This window comes from Corylus avellana, chromosome 3, assembly GCF_965113065.1.
Source record: "Corylus avellana chromosome 3, dhCorAvel1.hap1.2, whole genome shotgun sequence".
NCBI lineage: Eukaryota > Viridiplantae > Streptophyta > Magnoliopsida > Fagales > Betulaceae > Corylus > Corylus avellana.
This window is the reverse complement of record NC_142492.1, coordinates 8,456,152-8,474,061: the sequence shown is the minus strand read 5'-3', so window position 1 is coordinate 8,474,061 and position 17,910 is coordinate 8,456,152. Positions and strand designations below refer to the sequence as shown.

At 34.3% G+C, this 17,910-nt stretch overlaps 2 protein-coding genes across 2 annotated transcripts; one reads left to right on the top strand and one right to left on the bottom strand.

The window, feature by feature from the left end:
* Window positions 1–11,146: 11,146 nt before the first annotated feature.
* Window positions 11,147–12,034, top strand: LOC132175795 (uncharacterized). Its single transcript, XM_059587849.2, has one exon. It carries the CDS (start codon window positions 11,329–11,331, stop codon window positions 11,668–11,670), a length of 342 nt encoding a protein of 113 aa, XP_059443832.2. The 5' UTR covers window positions 11,147–11,328; the 3' UTR covers window positions 11,671–12,034.
* Window positions 12,035–17,095: 5,061 nt separating this feature from the next.
* LOC132176567 (uncharacterized) lies at window positions 17,096–17,521 on the bottom strand. The gene has a single exon (XM_059588815.2). The coding sequence runs from the start codon at window positions 17,519–17,521 to the stop codon at window positions 17,096–17,098; it is 426 nt and encodes a 141-aa protein (XP_059444798.1).
* Between the last annotated feature and the right edge of the window lie 389 nt (window positions 17,522–17,910).

The window sequence follows — 17,910 nt, the reverse complement described above, 5'->3', positions numbered from 1 at the left end:
TCCCCAATAGCTCCTTTATCGACCCCAGTACCTCTCCTTTGATGTTGTTTTCCTTGTCTGTCAACTCCTGCTTGGTTACAAAGGATTGCTCATCCCCTTATGAAGATTTTGGCTTCGCCCATGGGCTATGTAACAACGTCAATTTGGTTTTACCAAACATGAAGCTATACGTGTTCTTTGTTTCATCATGGATAGCAGCTCTATCATATTTCCATGGTTTTCCCAACAATAGGTGACACGTATCCATGTCAACCACATCACACCACACATGATCCACATATTTAGCTCCAATAGAAAAAGACACTAGACAACGTTTAGAAACCGTTACCTTGTTTCCTTTCGTGAGCCATTCCAACCGATAGGGAGTAGGATGTCTCTTGGTCTCAAGCCCTAGCTTCCGAACCGCTTCCTCCTAGACTACATTCATACCACTCCTTGGATCGATGACAAGCTTGGCCACCTTGCCTCTCATGGTGCATGTAGTCTGAAATTGTCGGTACGTACCTCCAATGTATCGGGACACTGATTGATGCTTGACCTCCGCCATCTCCCAAGACACCTTTTTTTTGTAGCAATTTTCTATTTTTTTCTTTTTGGGTTTCGAGTTTGACGCCTGCATCCCGTGATATAGCATGGGCTTGTGTTGTTGGAAAATCCTTTCGCACTCCGCATAAGGATTGACAGGTTCACCCTCGACGATAAATTTGTCTTCTGCCCCCACGTATCTCGGTTTTGGTTGACGACGACGAACGCTCGAACCATCCATGTCGGCCAAGTGATCGGTAGGGACCTCGTGTTGGGTGCGCGCACGCCCCTCCTTCCGCACGGTTAGACCACCAAACCTCTCCTCCATGTGCCGCAAACGAATCGCCGGTTGCTCCTTACGTGCTGCCTTCGTGCGCATGTGCACCTTGTTCATGTCTGCCAGACGATCGCTCCTCCCCATTCATGGAAAAAAAACTGGAGCTCTAATACCAACTGATGCAGCGTAGAACTGTGGTGAACAAGAAAAACAGCAAGTATAAGAGATAAATATTCCTAAGATTGTGAGACTATCACAAGAATCTAAGAAATCTTCTTAAAAACTAGAGCCTATTTAGGGTTTAAGGAAAAAACACAAAGAAACTCAACTCTGAGTATTCTTATTTAACAAAACTCAATAATAATTATAAACTGAATTGTTAAAGGCTATAAGCATATATTTATAGCACAAGACTCTTAGTCCTAATATAACAATGAAATAAAGTTAATTTAGAAGTCTACGAAAGACAACTAAACCAAATAAAAGACTAACAAATAAACCTAATTCAAATAAAGACTGAAAGATAAGATAGAATAAACGACTAACAAAGAAACCTAATAAAACACTAAAAGATAAGATAAGATAAGCTTTGAATTTCAATCTACATCAGATGGGAACAAGACTCCATCAAATGCTTTTCCTAGTTCAGAGTCCAGAGACGTGACTGTGCCCAAAAATGGTCCTATTTGTAGTAAATGGGTCTTCAATAATTTGTGAGGTATCCAACTCCCCGCCAATAAGGCAATATGGGGGGTTACATCAAACTTCAATGTTCCGGTTGCCTTGGAAATGCTATGGTTAAAGCATAACGATTGGGAAGTATATGCAAGAAGAGAACTACTTAGCAAGCGGGAGATAACTTCGTTGCTTAAGTCAATATGAATTAAATGAAATAATCTTAGGAAAAACAGAAACAGTGTACAAAAGAATGATGAAAGTTCTTTTTTACCTGCTGTCTATCATTTTTTATAGTAGATTTTGCTGTAACTGACTACCACGTGTTACACCTTCAGTAGAGATTTCCCTATTGCTAATATAATTCTCTACATGTCACGACTCCTATGTTGCGATTGCCTCATGCTGAGAATCATGAGGACGGTTACTGATGTGTCAAAGGAGGGATCGTGTGTAATACCATACAACTAGTCTCAGGTCAATTGATTGATAGACCGAGTATCAGGTCTACATGCCTAACATATATGATTCTCATATGCATTTTTAATAGAGTATGTATGCATGTAAGAATCACATGTGTTTTGAATACATGTCAGTTTAATAGACTAAATTTAAAGGCTTTGTTTGTTAATGTGTTTTAAATCCCGTAAAGATGAAAATTGATTTCGAATTTTTAAAAATGTGTTGAATTACCAGTTATCCCAAAAGTTTAAACTGATAGGAAGAGGCAAATTTAATCACTTAATCAACATTTTAACACTCTCCCACACTTGTGGGTGAGTGTTAAAGTGTTGATTAAGTGATTAAATCTACCTCTTCCTATCAGCTTAAACTTTTTGGATAACTGATAATTAAACATATTAAATCACCATCTATCCCAAAAGCTTAAGCTGTTGGACAACTGGTAATTTAACATAATATCAGAGCCAAAGGTCTTGGGATCGAACCTTAACTCCATCAATTCACCCCCTATTTAAATTAAATATTCCACGTATTAGGCCTCAGCTATTAAAAAGGAGTTTGACCCGGTTTAAACTTTTGGGACAATTGATAATTTAACAAAATGTTTTGCTTGATCAGTTGTTTGTTAATTTTTTTTTAAGAGAAAATATAAAAGTGTAGCAAATCGAGTAAGAATGAGCAAGGTCTTTAAGGGGTATTCAATCGGTTTTAAACCATACATCATGAAGTAGAGATTATTAATTCGAATCAACATCTTCATTTTCTTCCCTTTGTGTGAACACGTAAAAATTATAAAAAATAATAATAATAATAAATAAATAAAAGGTAACATGCGAACAAAAGTATCAATAAATGTAAAAATTACTTTAGGGTTCGGAGTACCTATATTTTTTATTCATATTATATTGCTTAACGATAAAATCTCATATGATCTGCCTAGCTATGTGAATCAATAGTTTTGCTTTGGCAAACGTGAATTAAAAAAATTATATTTTTACATATAATTTGTCTCTAATACTTTCGGATTGTAAGAGATATTGTTGAGAGTGAGAATCAATTCCCAGATCTCTACAGTGGATCCGGCTTCTGCATAGCTGCGGTTGTCCAAAACCGAAACGTTTTGGGGCAAAGTAATTTTTTTTTTTAAAAAAATAAATAAATAAACAAATTATTAAAAAAAAAATCAATAATTAAAAAACTAAAAATATGAAAAAATTTAAACAAAAAAAGTAGAGAAAAACAAAAAACCAAAGGGGTGGTTGGAGCCACCTCACATGGCCGGTATGGGGGTGGACAAACCACTCGATGGCTGTTGAGGGTGGTTCGGCCACCCCAAAAAAGGCAAAAGAAAATCAAAAAAAATTTCGGTTTGGTTTTTGGAGGTGGCCGAACCACCCCCAAAGGCCATGGGGGTGGTTCGGCCACCCCCATACCAGTCGTGGGGGGTGGCCGAAACCACCCCTAGGCCAAACGAGGGTGGCCGAGCCACCCCCAAATGGTTTTTGAGGGTGGCCGAAACCACCCCCAGGGGTGGTCTGACCACCCCTAACCCACAATTTGTTTTTTCTTTTGGCCTTTTTGGGGTGGTCAAACCACCCCAAAGGCCATGGGTGGTCGGCCACCCCCAGACCGGCCTCGAGAGGTGGCTCCAGCCACCACCTTGGCCAAAATGAGGTGGCTGGCCACCCCTTTGGCAAAAATGGGGTGGCCAGCCACCCCATTTTATTTTAATTTTTTTAATTATTATTATTATTTTTTTTAATTTTTAGATTTTAATGAATTTTTTATTATTTGTTTTTTAAACCTACATTTTCACTGATGAACCACATCTATGCGGTAGTTTCCACTACCTCATACAAGCTAGATCCCTCGACAGTAACTCAATTTCTTTCACATGAAAAAAGTATTCATCCCCTAATAAATTATTTAGTGGGCTCTATGCAGTAAGTATAATATAATAATTTTTACATCCTCCATTGATTGAGGCAGAAGAAACCTTATCAAAGGTTTATTTGGACAATCTATATAGGAAATAGGATCATTTCCATTTCAACTAAAATTCGAAATGGAAGGATCGTGTTGCAGCCAATTTGAACCTAGCTAGCTGCTCGTTTTTTGTCTAGCAAATATCAAATGAGAAATGATAAAAATTATTATGCATCTCATCTTTTAATCATTTCTGTATAGTGAAAGGATGAATTTACCCATTAACTTTGTGTGAGTTCCATATAAATCCATAAATTTGATTTGTAAAATGCCTCATCAAATTGTTGATGTTTTAACCAAACTATTAGTCTATTGTTGGGAGCCCACCTATTTTTCGGTTTTTTGTTGTTTAGGATTCCCTACTCTCTCTCTCTTTTTTTTTTTTTTTTTTTTTTTTTTTTAAGAGTGGTAAGGATCCTCCCTTATAACCCTTCCCGAAATTCAATTAAAAAAAAGAAAAGAAAAGAAAAGAAAAGAAAAGAAAACCAAACCATTAGTCTTTACCAAAATAATTGTCTTCTTTGATCCAATCTCAATGTCTTTCTACCACGTTGCGATTGAGGGGCAATACTGGAGCGAGTAGTGCTACTTACCATTTTTTTATTTTTTTAAAAAGTTGACATGGTAGTACTCAATTCTTAAATCAGCACTTGTTAAAAAAAAAAAAAAAAAAAAAACTGATATAATATCTGGTTTTTACTATTATATCATTCAATTATATCACAGCTGTACAATAATTTACTAAATAAAATTAATCAAGCAGTTTTTGTGATATGGAATATACTATATAGTTTAAATTTAAATTCTTCTTGTTTCTATCTTCGCAACAGACATTATGAAGTATTGATAAGAGAATCATATCATGTACTTGTCAATTATAGTTAATTATAAATATAACTGGAAACCCAACGTATTTTACGTGGGCAGTTTACAAACACATAAATATTATTATTGTTCTTATACCGAGTGCCTCTATATTTTTATGCATAGTATATTGCTCAGGGATAAAGTTTCATGTGCCCTCAAGCATTTCACAAATTATACTCTTACACATAAATTGAATGATGAGATTGTAAGAGATACTATTGCTGATAGCGAGAATCAATTCCCAGATCTCTAAGTAACTCAATTTCTGTCACATGAAAAAAATATAAAAATAAAAAATTCATCTCCAAAAAAGTTTAGGATAAACTTCACTGAATTATCACGCGATTTGAAAAGACTCCCTCAAATTTCGAAACATCTCAATTTTAGCCCCCAAACTTTCAGTTTGATGCAATCTACCCCCTTCGTCAGTTTTTGGATGTTAAAAGTGATGAAATGACCTTTATACCCCTGAAACTTTTATAAAATTATAAATTTATCCTGAATTTTAAATTGAAAATTTAAAAAAGAAAAAGAACATTAAAGGGTAATTTGGTCTTTTTAGTGGTTTTCGTTAGGTTTTAGTAGCAAAAATTGATGGAAGGGTCAATTACATCAAATTGAAAGTTAAGATGGTGAAACTAAGAGTTTTTAAAATTTGGGGTGTCTTTTTAAAACGCGTGATAGTTCAAGGCCTTAAATAAAATTATCTCAAAAGTTTAAGTATAAAACAATAATTTTTCACATCCTTCATTTATTGAGCTTTTTTCATGATATATAGCATAAGCTTCTTCTTCGTCTTCTGGTCGACAAGGAAAACTAAAGCCAATATTTGAAAGAACGAAAAATATCGTAGAGTAATTTTATAAATTCTCAAAATTCTAAGGTTAATTTACAAGTTCATTACTACTGAAGAAATACTAGGTATAAATCACACACTCCGGAGTATTCGGATAGTCCAAAGGTATTGGGTCAGGACCGACTACCGAGCCCGTCAGTAAAATCCACCCATGATGGCTCCCATTGGTATTACCGGGCCATGTCGGACGTAGCTGTTTGGGCTGGGCCAACAAGTCCTACATCATTTCAGTAAGTAGCATTTTGATTTCTTTGACACACGTGTCAATTCCAAGATATATATATCTGGAACATGAAGCAACCTTATCTACATTTACAAAAAATTAACCTCGCCTGTACTGGTTTCATCTCACATTTGAGCTTTTCCGATCAACAGTAAAAAAAGACATCCTATATATATATATATATAAAGGACCTTAATTAGCTTAAGAAAAAGAAAATAGTACGTAAGAAAGAAAAAGAAAAAAAATGAAAAACAAACTCTGAACTTTTCTAGAGGAGCTTTCAGAGGAATTATGAGCTTTGGAATTCAAGTGACGACGTTCAAAGATAGCGGCTATGTTTACTAAAAGAAAAGAGAGAGGCAATGAAAAGATAAGAGGTAAAGGTTACCAGCTTGACCCATGAAGGCAACAAGACAAAAATAAAACCTTTAGCAGGTAGCAACGTGAAAATATGCCTTTTTATTTTTGGACACGTCCCATTTAAATACACTAATCATCAAGAAATGGAACCATACACATTCCATTTGCCTTTTATCTCACACCATGCATATGCAGCATGTCTCATGAGTCAGAATTTGACTTCAGCTAGTCTTTAATTGGAATTAAATATAATCACCGATTTTCACTGCTAATATGTTTCTTATATTATAACATGATTGCATTTCAAAAAGTCTGGTTTTAAGCATTTGATTAATATTGAGGAAGAGAGATGTCTTTGTGAGTTTATTAAGGGCTTACTGATATACAGACTAACGGATGCTATTTTAATTAGAAAGTTAAAAATATTTACATTAGTCACAACTCACAAGAGTATGATATTTACATTTATCTTAGTTCTAAGAAGGCAAATATATATTCCTCTTTGTAGAAATATATGATGGGATAATATTAAGAGGAATGCTTGAAAAATATCTTGTTTGGGCTTGTTTGGGAGGTGCCCATTTTCAACTCTTTTTTATTTTAACATCATGTTTGGAAGTCAAATGGGCTAACTCAAACTTGTTTTAACCCAATCCAACCCAATTGGGTTACCACTTCAAAAATCCCAACCCGATTTGAGCCTGCTTTTTTCTTGTTTACCCGGATTGTGTTTTCAAAACAAATGCAAATTTCGTTCCAGAAAAGATTGTGAAAGTGTTTCATTAGTGAAATTTGAAATAAAGCCTCTCCCAAAAAAATGATTTGGTAAATCATCATATACCATCTTAAATCTTGTCATATCTATCAGGGTTTTATTCCCTCTTTCTGCAACGCCATTTGTTGAGGCTTATATGAAATTGTATATAGATGCCTTATACCATTATTCTAACAAAAATAATCAATGCCATCTGTTACAAACCTTAAGTAGAACTCACTTTTGAATATCGGCTTGCAAGGAAAGAGTGTCTAAGAGCTTATATACATATGGTTAATATTAGACTTAAGCTATGTGGGACACTAAGATCGTAACATACCACCACGCTTTCGTGGCGACCCACTCTATTGACACTGACCAGATGGTAGCCCTTTCTCTTTTGGCGGCTCTACTCACCTATCAGTATTTTAATCTAGCCTATAAGTCTCCCCTTTCGTGACTCGAACCCCTCGATATGGTGGCTAGTTTTGATATCAAATGTTACAAACTTTAGTTAGAACTCATTCTTAAAAACCAGCTTACAAGGGAAGAGTGCCCAAGAGCTTATATACACATGGTTAAGATTAGACTTAAGCTATGTGAGACATTAGGATCGTAGCACCATCATACTTATCTCTCCTTCTCATTATTCAAGCTCTTTATAGACCTTCCCATACAAAATAAAGCAAAAGTCGGATGGCTCCATAGAAAGGTTTAAGGCTGAATTGGTAGCCAAGAGTTTTCAGCAGGAAAATGGTTTGGACCACATCGAAACTTTTCATCCTGGTATCAAACCATTTATAATTCGAGTAATACTCGGTCTTGCTCTTTATTTTGATTGGCCTCTTAAACAATTGGTTCCATCTAATGCTTTCTTACATGGTTCTTTAGAGGAAGAGATATTTATAGAACAACCATCAAGTTTTGTTGATTTTCAGAATCATACACGGCTTTACTTATCATCATTCTAATGTGCAAATTTCCATTTTAATCTTGTTCACTAAACGCTTTAACAACAACAATACGACTCAATTTTCTTTAAGACAAGCTTTTGATTCATGGTCTGGCCATCAGCTTGCACGGAGATGTTAAGGATGTTCTTGTATCAGCAACATCCTCTGCTGCTAATAATGCAGATATAATTCATTTGTTACTTCAGCACCAACCACATCAGCACACTCAGCAATCCAGTCAACAATTCAGACTTGTACTGTTTTCGTACATACAATAGCAATTCAATCAGATCCCTTCATCTTCATTATCATTTATCAATTATTACTTTTGAATCTGATTTTTGTGGTGGGAGTGGGACTCACTAAATCCATGGTCCCTATTGTGTTATTGAAAACTTGTGGACACAGTTCAAACCCCATCAACAAGTAGGGACAAGAGTAGGTTTTTTTGGTCCCATTAATTAGAAAAAGAAAACAGACATCGTGTCCAAGTGTTCCAACAGTTTGGACTTTGAAAATCATAAAAGTTCCTACCTAAACTTCGCAGATTGTCGTCTCAACATTATTGTTCCACCGATCTTTTTTATTTTTTTATTTTTTATTTTTTTTTATTTATTCCACCGATCTTTGATAACCTTGTCTTAATAATTTTCTAATATAATATTTATAGTTATCACTAACTTAATATTTTAATTTAGTCTGTCTCTCACTCTTACATCACGATTACGTCAATATTACAGAAATTTTTTTTATATTTAATCTATTAAATTGACATTTATTCTGTCGGCAGACTCGGTGCAGTCCACTAACGTAGATCTACATGTTGCATGATAAACATCACATCTGTTTTAGTCTATAGTTTACCAAGACAATTATGCTTTGGGATTCTTATTTCTTAATGTTCATACCTGTGATAGTGTGCTATGTTGACCACGTGGGGGAGCAGGTTAGGACTTACAGACTCTATATGAGACATGAGCAAACAAAAGCTAGCTGGTCATAAATTTTTTGAAACCTAAGCCGATATTGAGAAAAGGTTGAGAAACTTTTTATGTCATGTTTTCTAATGTAAATGATTTCTCGAGGACTAAGATGTTATATACTTATATTAATATGTACGAAGAAAAACACAAAACGGAACCACCAAAGTGGTCAGAGAAACATGATCATCTTGTCAATAACTTTCAGAGATTTTCCGACACCAATAATATATATATGCTAGTTAATAAAAATCATAATCTTATAGTTAAATCATCAATTATTTTAATTTTAATTTAATCATTTAACTCAAATTTTAATACTTCTCCTTTTAAAGTTGGTTTAAAAGTTTAAATGGATAGAAAATTATAAATTTAATTAACATTTTTACTTTCCTTTTCTCAAACTTTTATTCAACAAGTGAGGCTCAACACGTAATATATGGGTTAGTAACTTTTTTAGTACATGAGTTTTGAGGTTTTTTAATTTTCTCTCATAGGTTTTAAAACATGACAAAACTCGTACCTCAAATTTTGAAAAAGACTGAATCACCACCTTCAGTTTGAAAAATTCTATAGGGGTGGCCAAACCACTCTTGGGGTGGTTTGGCTACCGCTAGTTTGACCTTAGGGGTGGCTCAGCCACCCCCAAGGCTGGTCTAGGGGTCGCCGGCCACCCCATAAAATTTTTCAAACTAGAGGTGGTGCATTTCCAAAATTTGAGGTACTAGTTTTATTATGTTTTAAAATCTATAGAAAAAATTAAAAACCCTCAAAACTTAGATACCAAAAAAGTTATTAACCCTAATATTTAATTAAAAAAAAAAAAAGTTACGAAATCCAAATTTAAATTCAAGATGTCATTGTTTGCTCCTCTTAATACATGAATATTAGAAGCTCCAGATAAAATTAAGTTAAAAAAACAACAAACTTATTGTTGTTGAACTGTGATCATATGCATAGTAAAAATGACAAAAAAAAAAAAAAAAAGATTTCTTCTTCTTCTTCTTCATCATCATTAACTGACATCTTATCTATCACCTTTTACTCTCATCTGCCCCCAACCACAATACGCAGTACAGTGTGCTAGATTTACAGTAGTAGACCCCGCAAAGGGCCAACAACAACCAGTTAAGGAGACTTCGTCAAACTCTAGAACCAAAAAGACAAAAGAAAAGAAAAGAAAAAGTAAAAAAAGTAAGTTTTCTTTCCTTTTCTTAGGTTTGCTTTTGAATTTTTATCTATCACCCACTAAAGATGAAAGGTAAGCATAAAGGTTTCTCGATCATGATTCACGAGTGAGTAGAATATAATTATAAACTAGAGAAATGTTACTTTTACATTAGACTTTCACATTAACGTTATATACTTTACATTAATAGACACGGTGTCTTTTAAGTGCATGGCAAAATTTTGATGCTATTTAAAGTGCATCACATCAATCAGTATAAAATCAATATAAAAATCCAACTAATTTTATTAACTATCATTCTACGAGAAGTAGAAAGAATCATACGCTGGAAACATGGAGCTAGTCCAAGTAAATTATGCCACATTAACAAAAATTCACAAATCAATCCCCCTTTGTCAAATAGAAAAAAGAAAAAAGAAAAAAAAGAAGAAGATATAGATGAAGAAAATAACACAAAAATTGACTTGGATGACTTTGTCATTAATTTTAGGCACCTAAGGTTGATGTAAACTATTTATTACTAACTTTTATTGTCAACAATATACTTAATATCTTGGTGGGAAGAGACAGCTAAAAACTCTCATTTACTACCCGTGACCATGACTGAAAAGATCAAATACAATGAACTTGGGCATGTATATCCTATACGGATCTCATTAAGAACAAAAAAAAAATGTTTTGGCTCCCAAGAGAGGGAATATAATCAAGCTCAATTTCAAATAAAATGGAGACGAATTATATCATGATTTAAATTAAATTTTACTGTATTTAACCGTGTATATAAAACGGCGACAATGCTTAAAAATGTACTTGCTAAAATTTGAACACTTTGGGAACTTCGAGGGAATGAGACATAGTTAGGCCATGGCCTAGAATTTTCTTAATCAGGTGCCCCCACATGGATATTATGTATCACACAATTTAGGGACGAGTAGTTTAATTTGTCACTTAGCGAGTAGGAAAGGAATCAAATCTTCAAAAAATGAAACAAATCTAGTATTTATATTATGTTGTCATTTTCATGTCTTCAACACTATAAATTCTTTGCTATCCCTACTCAGCTCCCACCTCACATGCACAAGTTGAAACCTCCCAAAAAGTAGTTTTCAATTAGATTGGCTCTCTCTTTCTGGATCCCAAAAGCTGTTCTAGGCACCAATTAGATCCACTGAAAAGAGTAACTTTTCCTAGACAATACTAGTTTCCAGGTGATCCAGAATCATGGGGAACTGCATGGAGACATGCGAGCCGAGGCAACAAGCAGAGGAAATGCAGCAGCAGCAGCAGCAGCAGCAGGAGGAGGGATATGATCAAAGAGAGATATCAGCAAATCCTTTTGTGAAGGAAAGTGGGTTTGAGAAGGGAAGCATAAGGCTTAAAATTGTGCTGACAAAGGAGGAGTTGGAGTGGTTTATGCTTCAGCTGAAGGATAAAGAAGGGAAGAGGTTGGAAGATGTTTTCAGGGAGATTGAAAGACAAAGAGGAAGAGGAAAAGTTGAGGGATGGAAGCCTTCTCTGGAGAGTATCATGGAGAGCCCTGAAGCGATTGAGATGGAAAGATGAGTACTTCATTTGCAGCCATTTTTCTTCCTCTTCTTCTACTTCTTCTTCCATAGATTTGTAGGCTCTTGATGAAATTTTGGTTTGGGTTAAAGCCCACATCTGTAATTAAACTTTCTTAACTAGAGGGCCCTATAGTGGTTGATCGAGATGAATATGTAAGTACTCACCCATGATTGGAGGATTTCCTCCTTAATCTCGGAAACTCCGGCTTCCAACCCTGCGTTGCTTTCTTGGGAAGCTCGTTAGATCAACAGAAATACAAACTTTTATGCTTACAATATGACGAGTTGGGTCGCATCTAGATTTCATTCTGGTTGCATTCTCATATAAAATTAGTGAGAAAGACATCCCTCCTTCTTTGGTTTGTTTTAGCTTTTGTTTTGTTTGGTTCTATGTAATTGAAGAAAAAAAAAAGTTTGGGAAAATGATTACACTAAGAGAATTTCCACTATTTAACAAGATCATGAAGGAAAGAAGCAGAGGATGTGGGGATTGAGCACAATATATTACGAATGGAAGACCATTTTTGTACATTAATTGTGATCTTGCTCTTTTTTATTGAATGTTTGGCATGGATGATGTCCCTATTCTCTTTCTTCTTCTCAAACTTTCGTGTATCAAAGCATGATGAGCATATGTTTTCTTTGTTTCATAACAACTTTCATTGTTTCGGTCAGAACGAGTATATTAAATTAACGTCTGTTCTTAGATCATGTGATTTTAATATATATATCACAAATATCAATTTAATAAAACTAATTTTTTTTTAAAAAAAAATCCTTTAATTTTGAGAAAACTTTGTCCCTTTGACTTCCATGACAATGAACTTTGAGGAGAGCACATGCATAGTTAGCTTAATCGTTAAGGCCTTTACCAATCAAAAGAAGATTTTCCGCATAATGAAAGTCTACGTAAATTACGCCACATTCCATGAAGCTCTCGAGCAGGATCAGCTGCATACGTCCAAATCTAACCAACCAAATCTGCCAATCCTAGCCGTGATTAACTAAGTCTAAATACAATTAATATTTTATAACATTTTTTTTTCTAGTTATGTCGGTAGTTTATTACTCATTAAAAGTTTGAAATTGCAGGTGAGATCACATGGCGTTTTTCCTTGTCATTATTTTGGTTCAAACAAAGTTTTCTTTCAATTAAGAATGGCAAATTGGTGTTTGGATATCGAGTTTGAGTTATATTGAGAGATTGGTATAAGATTATATATGCCAAACATAACCTGATTCATTTAATTAAACCGATCCAACCTCTAAAATCTAACATTGGGTATGTATTGGGCTCGCAATCGTGTCAAATACTGTGTTGTGTATCGGATTCAGAGTGTGTCGTGGCATGAGTATAAGTATATAGGTTCACTTTCTAAGTCAACCTATTTAATTAAACGAGTCAGACCCATCAATCTTAATCTGCTAATTTTATAATAATGAATTTATGTCATATTATGTGACATGTCAAAAATTTTCCGTCCTATTTTTAACTTAGTTTATTAAACCCATACGTATCTTAGAACATGCATGCATTTTTAAAATTCACATATTCTAACAACAACAGATAATATCAATTTAATAGACTAATTAAAATAAAATTTTGTTTTTTTCTATTTAACTGGGACTCTTTAGAGTATGTTGTGCAATTTGTCAACACTCTACAACAAGTAGGGACAAAAGTAGGTTGTTTTGTTGCAAACATTGAAAAGCACCAAACCTAAAATTGGTAGACTGTCGAGCCACGAGCTCGCAGTAAATCGCGCAAGATCTGCATGTGAGATAATTGAAGCCCAATAATTTATTAATTTTTGTAATTTAAAATTATTTTACAGTAAAGCAAAGACAATTTCTATTGAAGATAACATAATTTAATTTAATCATAAATAATTTTCACTAAAATAAATTGCCACCATTATTGAGGTAGGTGCACTAAAAGCTACGATGAGAACAAAGGCAGTGAGTCATGCACCTAACAGAGAGAAGAAAAAGGAAAAACAAAAACAAAACAAAACAAAACAAATTAAGTCCATTTCTTTAATTTTCTTCTTATCATCCAACATCATATATTGTCACCATTACATCAATGGAGATTTTTATTTGGTAGGGGCATTAAGAGAGACTTATGATGTACTTGGATCCACCCGACCGGACCGGGCTAGAAAGACCTATTAGGGCCAGGGAGTCGGGCCCAAAACCACAAGCCACCATGAGTAATGAAGAAAGGTGTGTTGCATAAGATAATCGGCCGGTCATTTTATCCTAATTTGTCTAATATTATTCTCAACAAAAAATCAAGCAACGCCTTTAATTTAGTCAACAAATTTGAAGCACTACCTAACACCTAATAAAAGGTTGCAAGAGGTAAGGAATTTGGTGTTACTATACTGTAAGTTAAGGATATGCAGGAGCTATGAGGCAAATAATTAATGTTTTATTTAATTTTGGTGATATTTTGTGTGGTTGCGATTTTTTTGTTGTTGTTGGGTTTATTGAAAAATACCTATTCACCCATTTTTAGGTCTTGTTTGAAGTCATTGAATGAATTTCTTACATGTCCGCATAATGGGAGAGAAATGAAAAAAGGTGATTCGAATGAATGATTTTCAATTTATAAAAAATGATTCTTAGCCGATTGAGTTAACTCTTGAGGATTGAGAACTTTATTTATGTTTCCACATGATGAATATATTATCACGTCATTTAAAATTTTTAAATAACATGTAACCAAGTATTTATTTTTTGAGAAAATGTAACCATGTATAATATATAGTCAAATTCAAATACAACAAAGACAATCTAATAAATCATCCAAAAAAAATAAAAATAAAAAATCAACAATTAGCAACCACAGCCATTACCGCTAGCTAGTGACCACGAACTTCTGGTGCTAATTAATGGCCACAATACAAGCGACAAATACCACCACAAATTAATTATCTGTTGATTATTTTAATAATAGGGGTGGGAAAGGCAGTTAATGCAAATTGAAGCGAGTAAAGTGGGCTTTAAAGAAGTATCAAGTGAACTTATTTTCTTGACCAATTCTTTTTTTTTTTTTTTTTTTTGACATGTCTGCACAAGAGGGAAGAGGGGGATTCGAACAAGTGACCTCCGCTTCATTAGACGTGATCCCAACCGATTGAGCTACCTCTTGGAGACTTCTTGACCAATTCTTGAGCAAAGCCAAATGCAAAGTCGCCTCTTGGCTAGCTAGGTGATGTTAGAGTAGAACACAACTTTTGTTCTAGAATTTCAAGAAAATGAATAGCTAGCTAAAATATTTCATACCTTAAAAGGTATGTAGTTTTTGTTTGAACCGAACTTCAAAAATAAAAGTCATTAGTTTGAATATATTCATCTCCTTTATTTTTCAGTGAACTTAAAATTTTAAAAAATAATTAAAAACAAAAACTTGTAAAGCAATATACATTATACTTATCTCGCCAATCACTAAATTGATATGATAATTCACGTGGCACCGAGGCTTTTACTCTGTTGCCTCGACCCACCTCCTCTGTCGCTTCCTTTGCTCTTGCACCGACAACATCAACCATCTCATCTCCTTCAAGTTTGGGCGCTCCAATTTCAGCATAAAAATAAATGGCGAACATATGTATTTCGACACTCATGGTTTGACCGTGGATCTCTAACCATGGAGCCTTCGAGACCCATAGTATAGGTCTCCTCCCATGGTGTGATGAGGTCTACCTCCCATGGTGTGACGAGGTCCCAAAATGAAAGAGAGGGTTAAAACTGTGTGATTGAATCTAAGATCGACATGACAAACATGGTAAATGTTATATGTTATATATGGACTCCCATGTGAACCTATATAATGAGCTTGTAGGCAGCCTCTTGACTAGGTGATGCTAGAACATAACTTTTCTTAAAGAAATTCAAGAAAGGAACTGAAAATCTTTCAAACCTCAGAAGGTACGGTACGTAGCTTAGCTTAGAACCACATTTCAAAAATAAGTCACTAGTTTTGAATATTTTCATCTCCTTTCGTTTAGGGCTTACTTTTTTAAAATAAAAATAAAAAGAAGAAGAAAATCTTGTTGCCTGTAAGGCCAAATGGGAAACCACTTGTGGCTCCATTACAACTATGAATAAAGATTTCCTTCAAATTGTAAAGAGAAAAACTTTGTCTCACTAGTATAACGGTCACATACTCACATATATATATTGTAATTTGCCTAAACAACACAAGTAAGAACAACTTGTAAACTGCATAAATTTTTTTAAAAAAAAAACAAAAAAAAAAAAAAACTTTTAAACTGTATAAAAGACATATCTCCCTGCATTTGGAGGATCAATTAAAGTAGAAAAACAAGCAGAATATATATATATTTTTTTCAAATTTCCCTCTAAAGAATAATAATGGTAATAATAATGAAATTCATCTTAAAAAAATTATTTTATCTGCTAGTTCTAGCGGATAAAAAGAAATCAGCTTTGTTTGTTATCGTTTTTTGGGGCTCCCTTTTGCCTTTTATTTTCAAAATAAAAATATTAACAAAAACTACTCACAAAAAAAAAAAAATTACTTTCATCTTTATATCACATAAAAATAAATAAATAAATAAATAACCCTTTTTAAATAGCATCAAGAAACAGAACATGTTTTGACAGTAACAAGCTCACAAACAATGTCCATGAATTCAAGGGACCCGGCCTCCATCTTTGCACTTGGATAACTTTCGAGAAACTAATTCTTGCTTTGTCATCTTGACTTTTACTCGAACCGAGAAAATTTCTCCTGCAGGAAGCCTTTTGAGGCAAAGCAGGAACTGCTGAGAAGCTCATCCAAAGGGTCCCGGGCATCCTAATGGCCCCACGTACCAAATTATCAAAGACTAAACCACTTCTTGATATGTCCTGTTTTTTTTTTTTGTTTTATTATAACCATAACAACTCGTTTTAAAAGTATTGAAGAACAGTAATTACAGGCTTAAGTATATAAGATATTCAATAATGCATGAGCTCTCATTTCTACACTTCTAACTTTTAATTTGGGTTTGTATCGATTAATTTTACACATTTAATGACGTTTATATTGCTACTTCATTTAAAATTTTAAATAACGTGACATCTTCTCCATTGAACAAGTGATGTCGGAGTTGGAACATAAATTTTTCCATTATAATTTGAATAAAAGGAATCGAATCAAGTTCAGCTTGAAAGAAGTTCCAACTTTTTAGATTGCACCAAAAGCACAAGTCATTTTATAACAAATATTGGAAGTTGCCTTGATAAACCATCAAAGACTTCCTAGCTGATGAGACAAAGGGTATATGTCTATATGGATTGTTTTAACAGTTCTCTTACCAAAAGAATTAATAAAAGATTGAAGGGGGAAAAAGAAGAGAAAAGAATAGGGAATTCTTCTAGCAATAGTAACATTAATAAAAGTAATACATCTAAACCTCTTCTGGGATGCTCTTAAGCACTTGACCATTTCTAGCTTCAGCTGACACAATATTAACACGATCTGGTGGTATGTGCGCAAGCTCATGTGCCACATCTTTGAAGTCAAGGAACCCTCCATCTTTGCACTTGGACAACATTCGAGCTGCTTCTTGTTTTGTCATCCTGACTTTTACTGTAATCACCTCCTTTTTGTCAGCACTAGTACTAGATCCATAGCTTTTCTTCTCAAAATCCTTCCCATCTTCTTTTGGTTTTGAATGTGCAGAAGGGTCTCTTTTCTTCTCTGCCTTCTTTTTTGATGCCTTATTCTCTAGCTCATCTCTGTATATAGGTTTTGCATTAAGAAAAGGCTTCCTAGACTCTTCTACTTCATAAAACGAAAGTTTGTTAATGGAGGTAACAAAGGATTTCCACATATTTAGAAAGAGAGATCAGAAAGAGAGAGAAAGAGAAATAGAAAGCGAGAGGTGTTGGTGTATATGACTGTGACAAGAGGCAGAGAGGTGGTGATATGGGGGAAAAGCAGGGGGATTGTGAATTTATAGAAGATATGGATGGATACAAAAGGCATGGAGTGTTATCTGGGCATAGAGAAATCAAGTGGCTGATTTTCAAAGGATGATCAACCATGGGCGTCGAATTCACGACATGGAAAATCTTTCAAAATCCTGCCAGTCAAGGTCTAGTGGGTGACCGTAGATTAGTGGAGCCCTATTTTTTATTTATTTATTTTTTATTATTATACTTTTTTGTTGAGGAAATTACATTGTCACGAGCCTTGCATCCATAACTGAGTATATAGTGC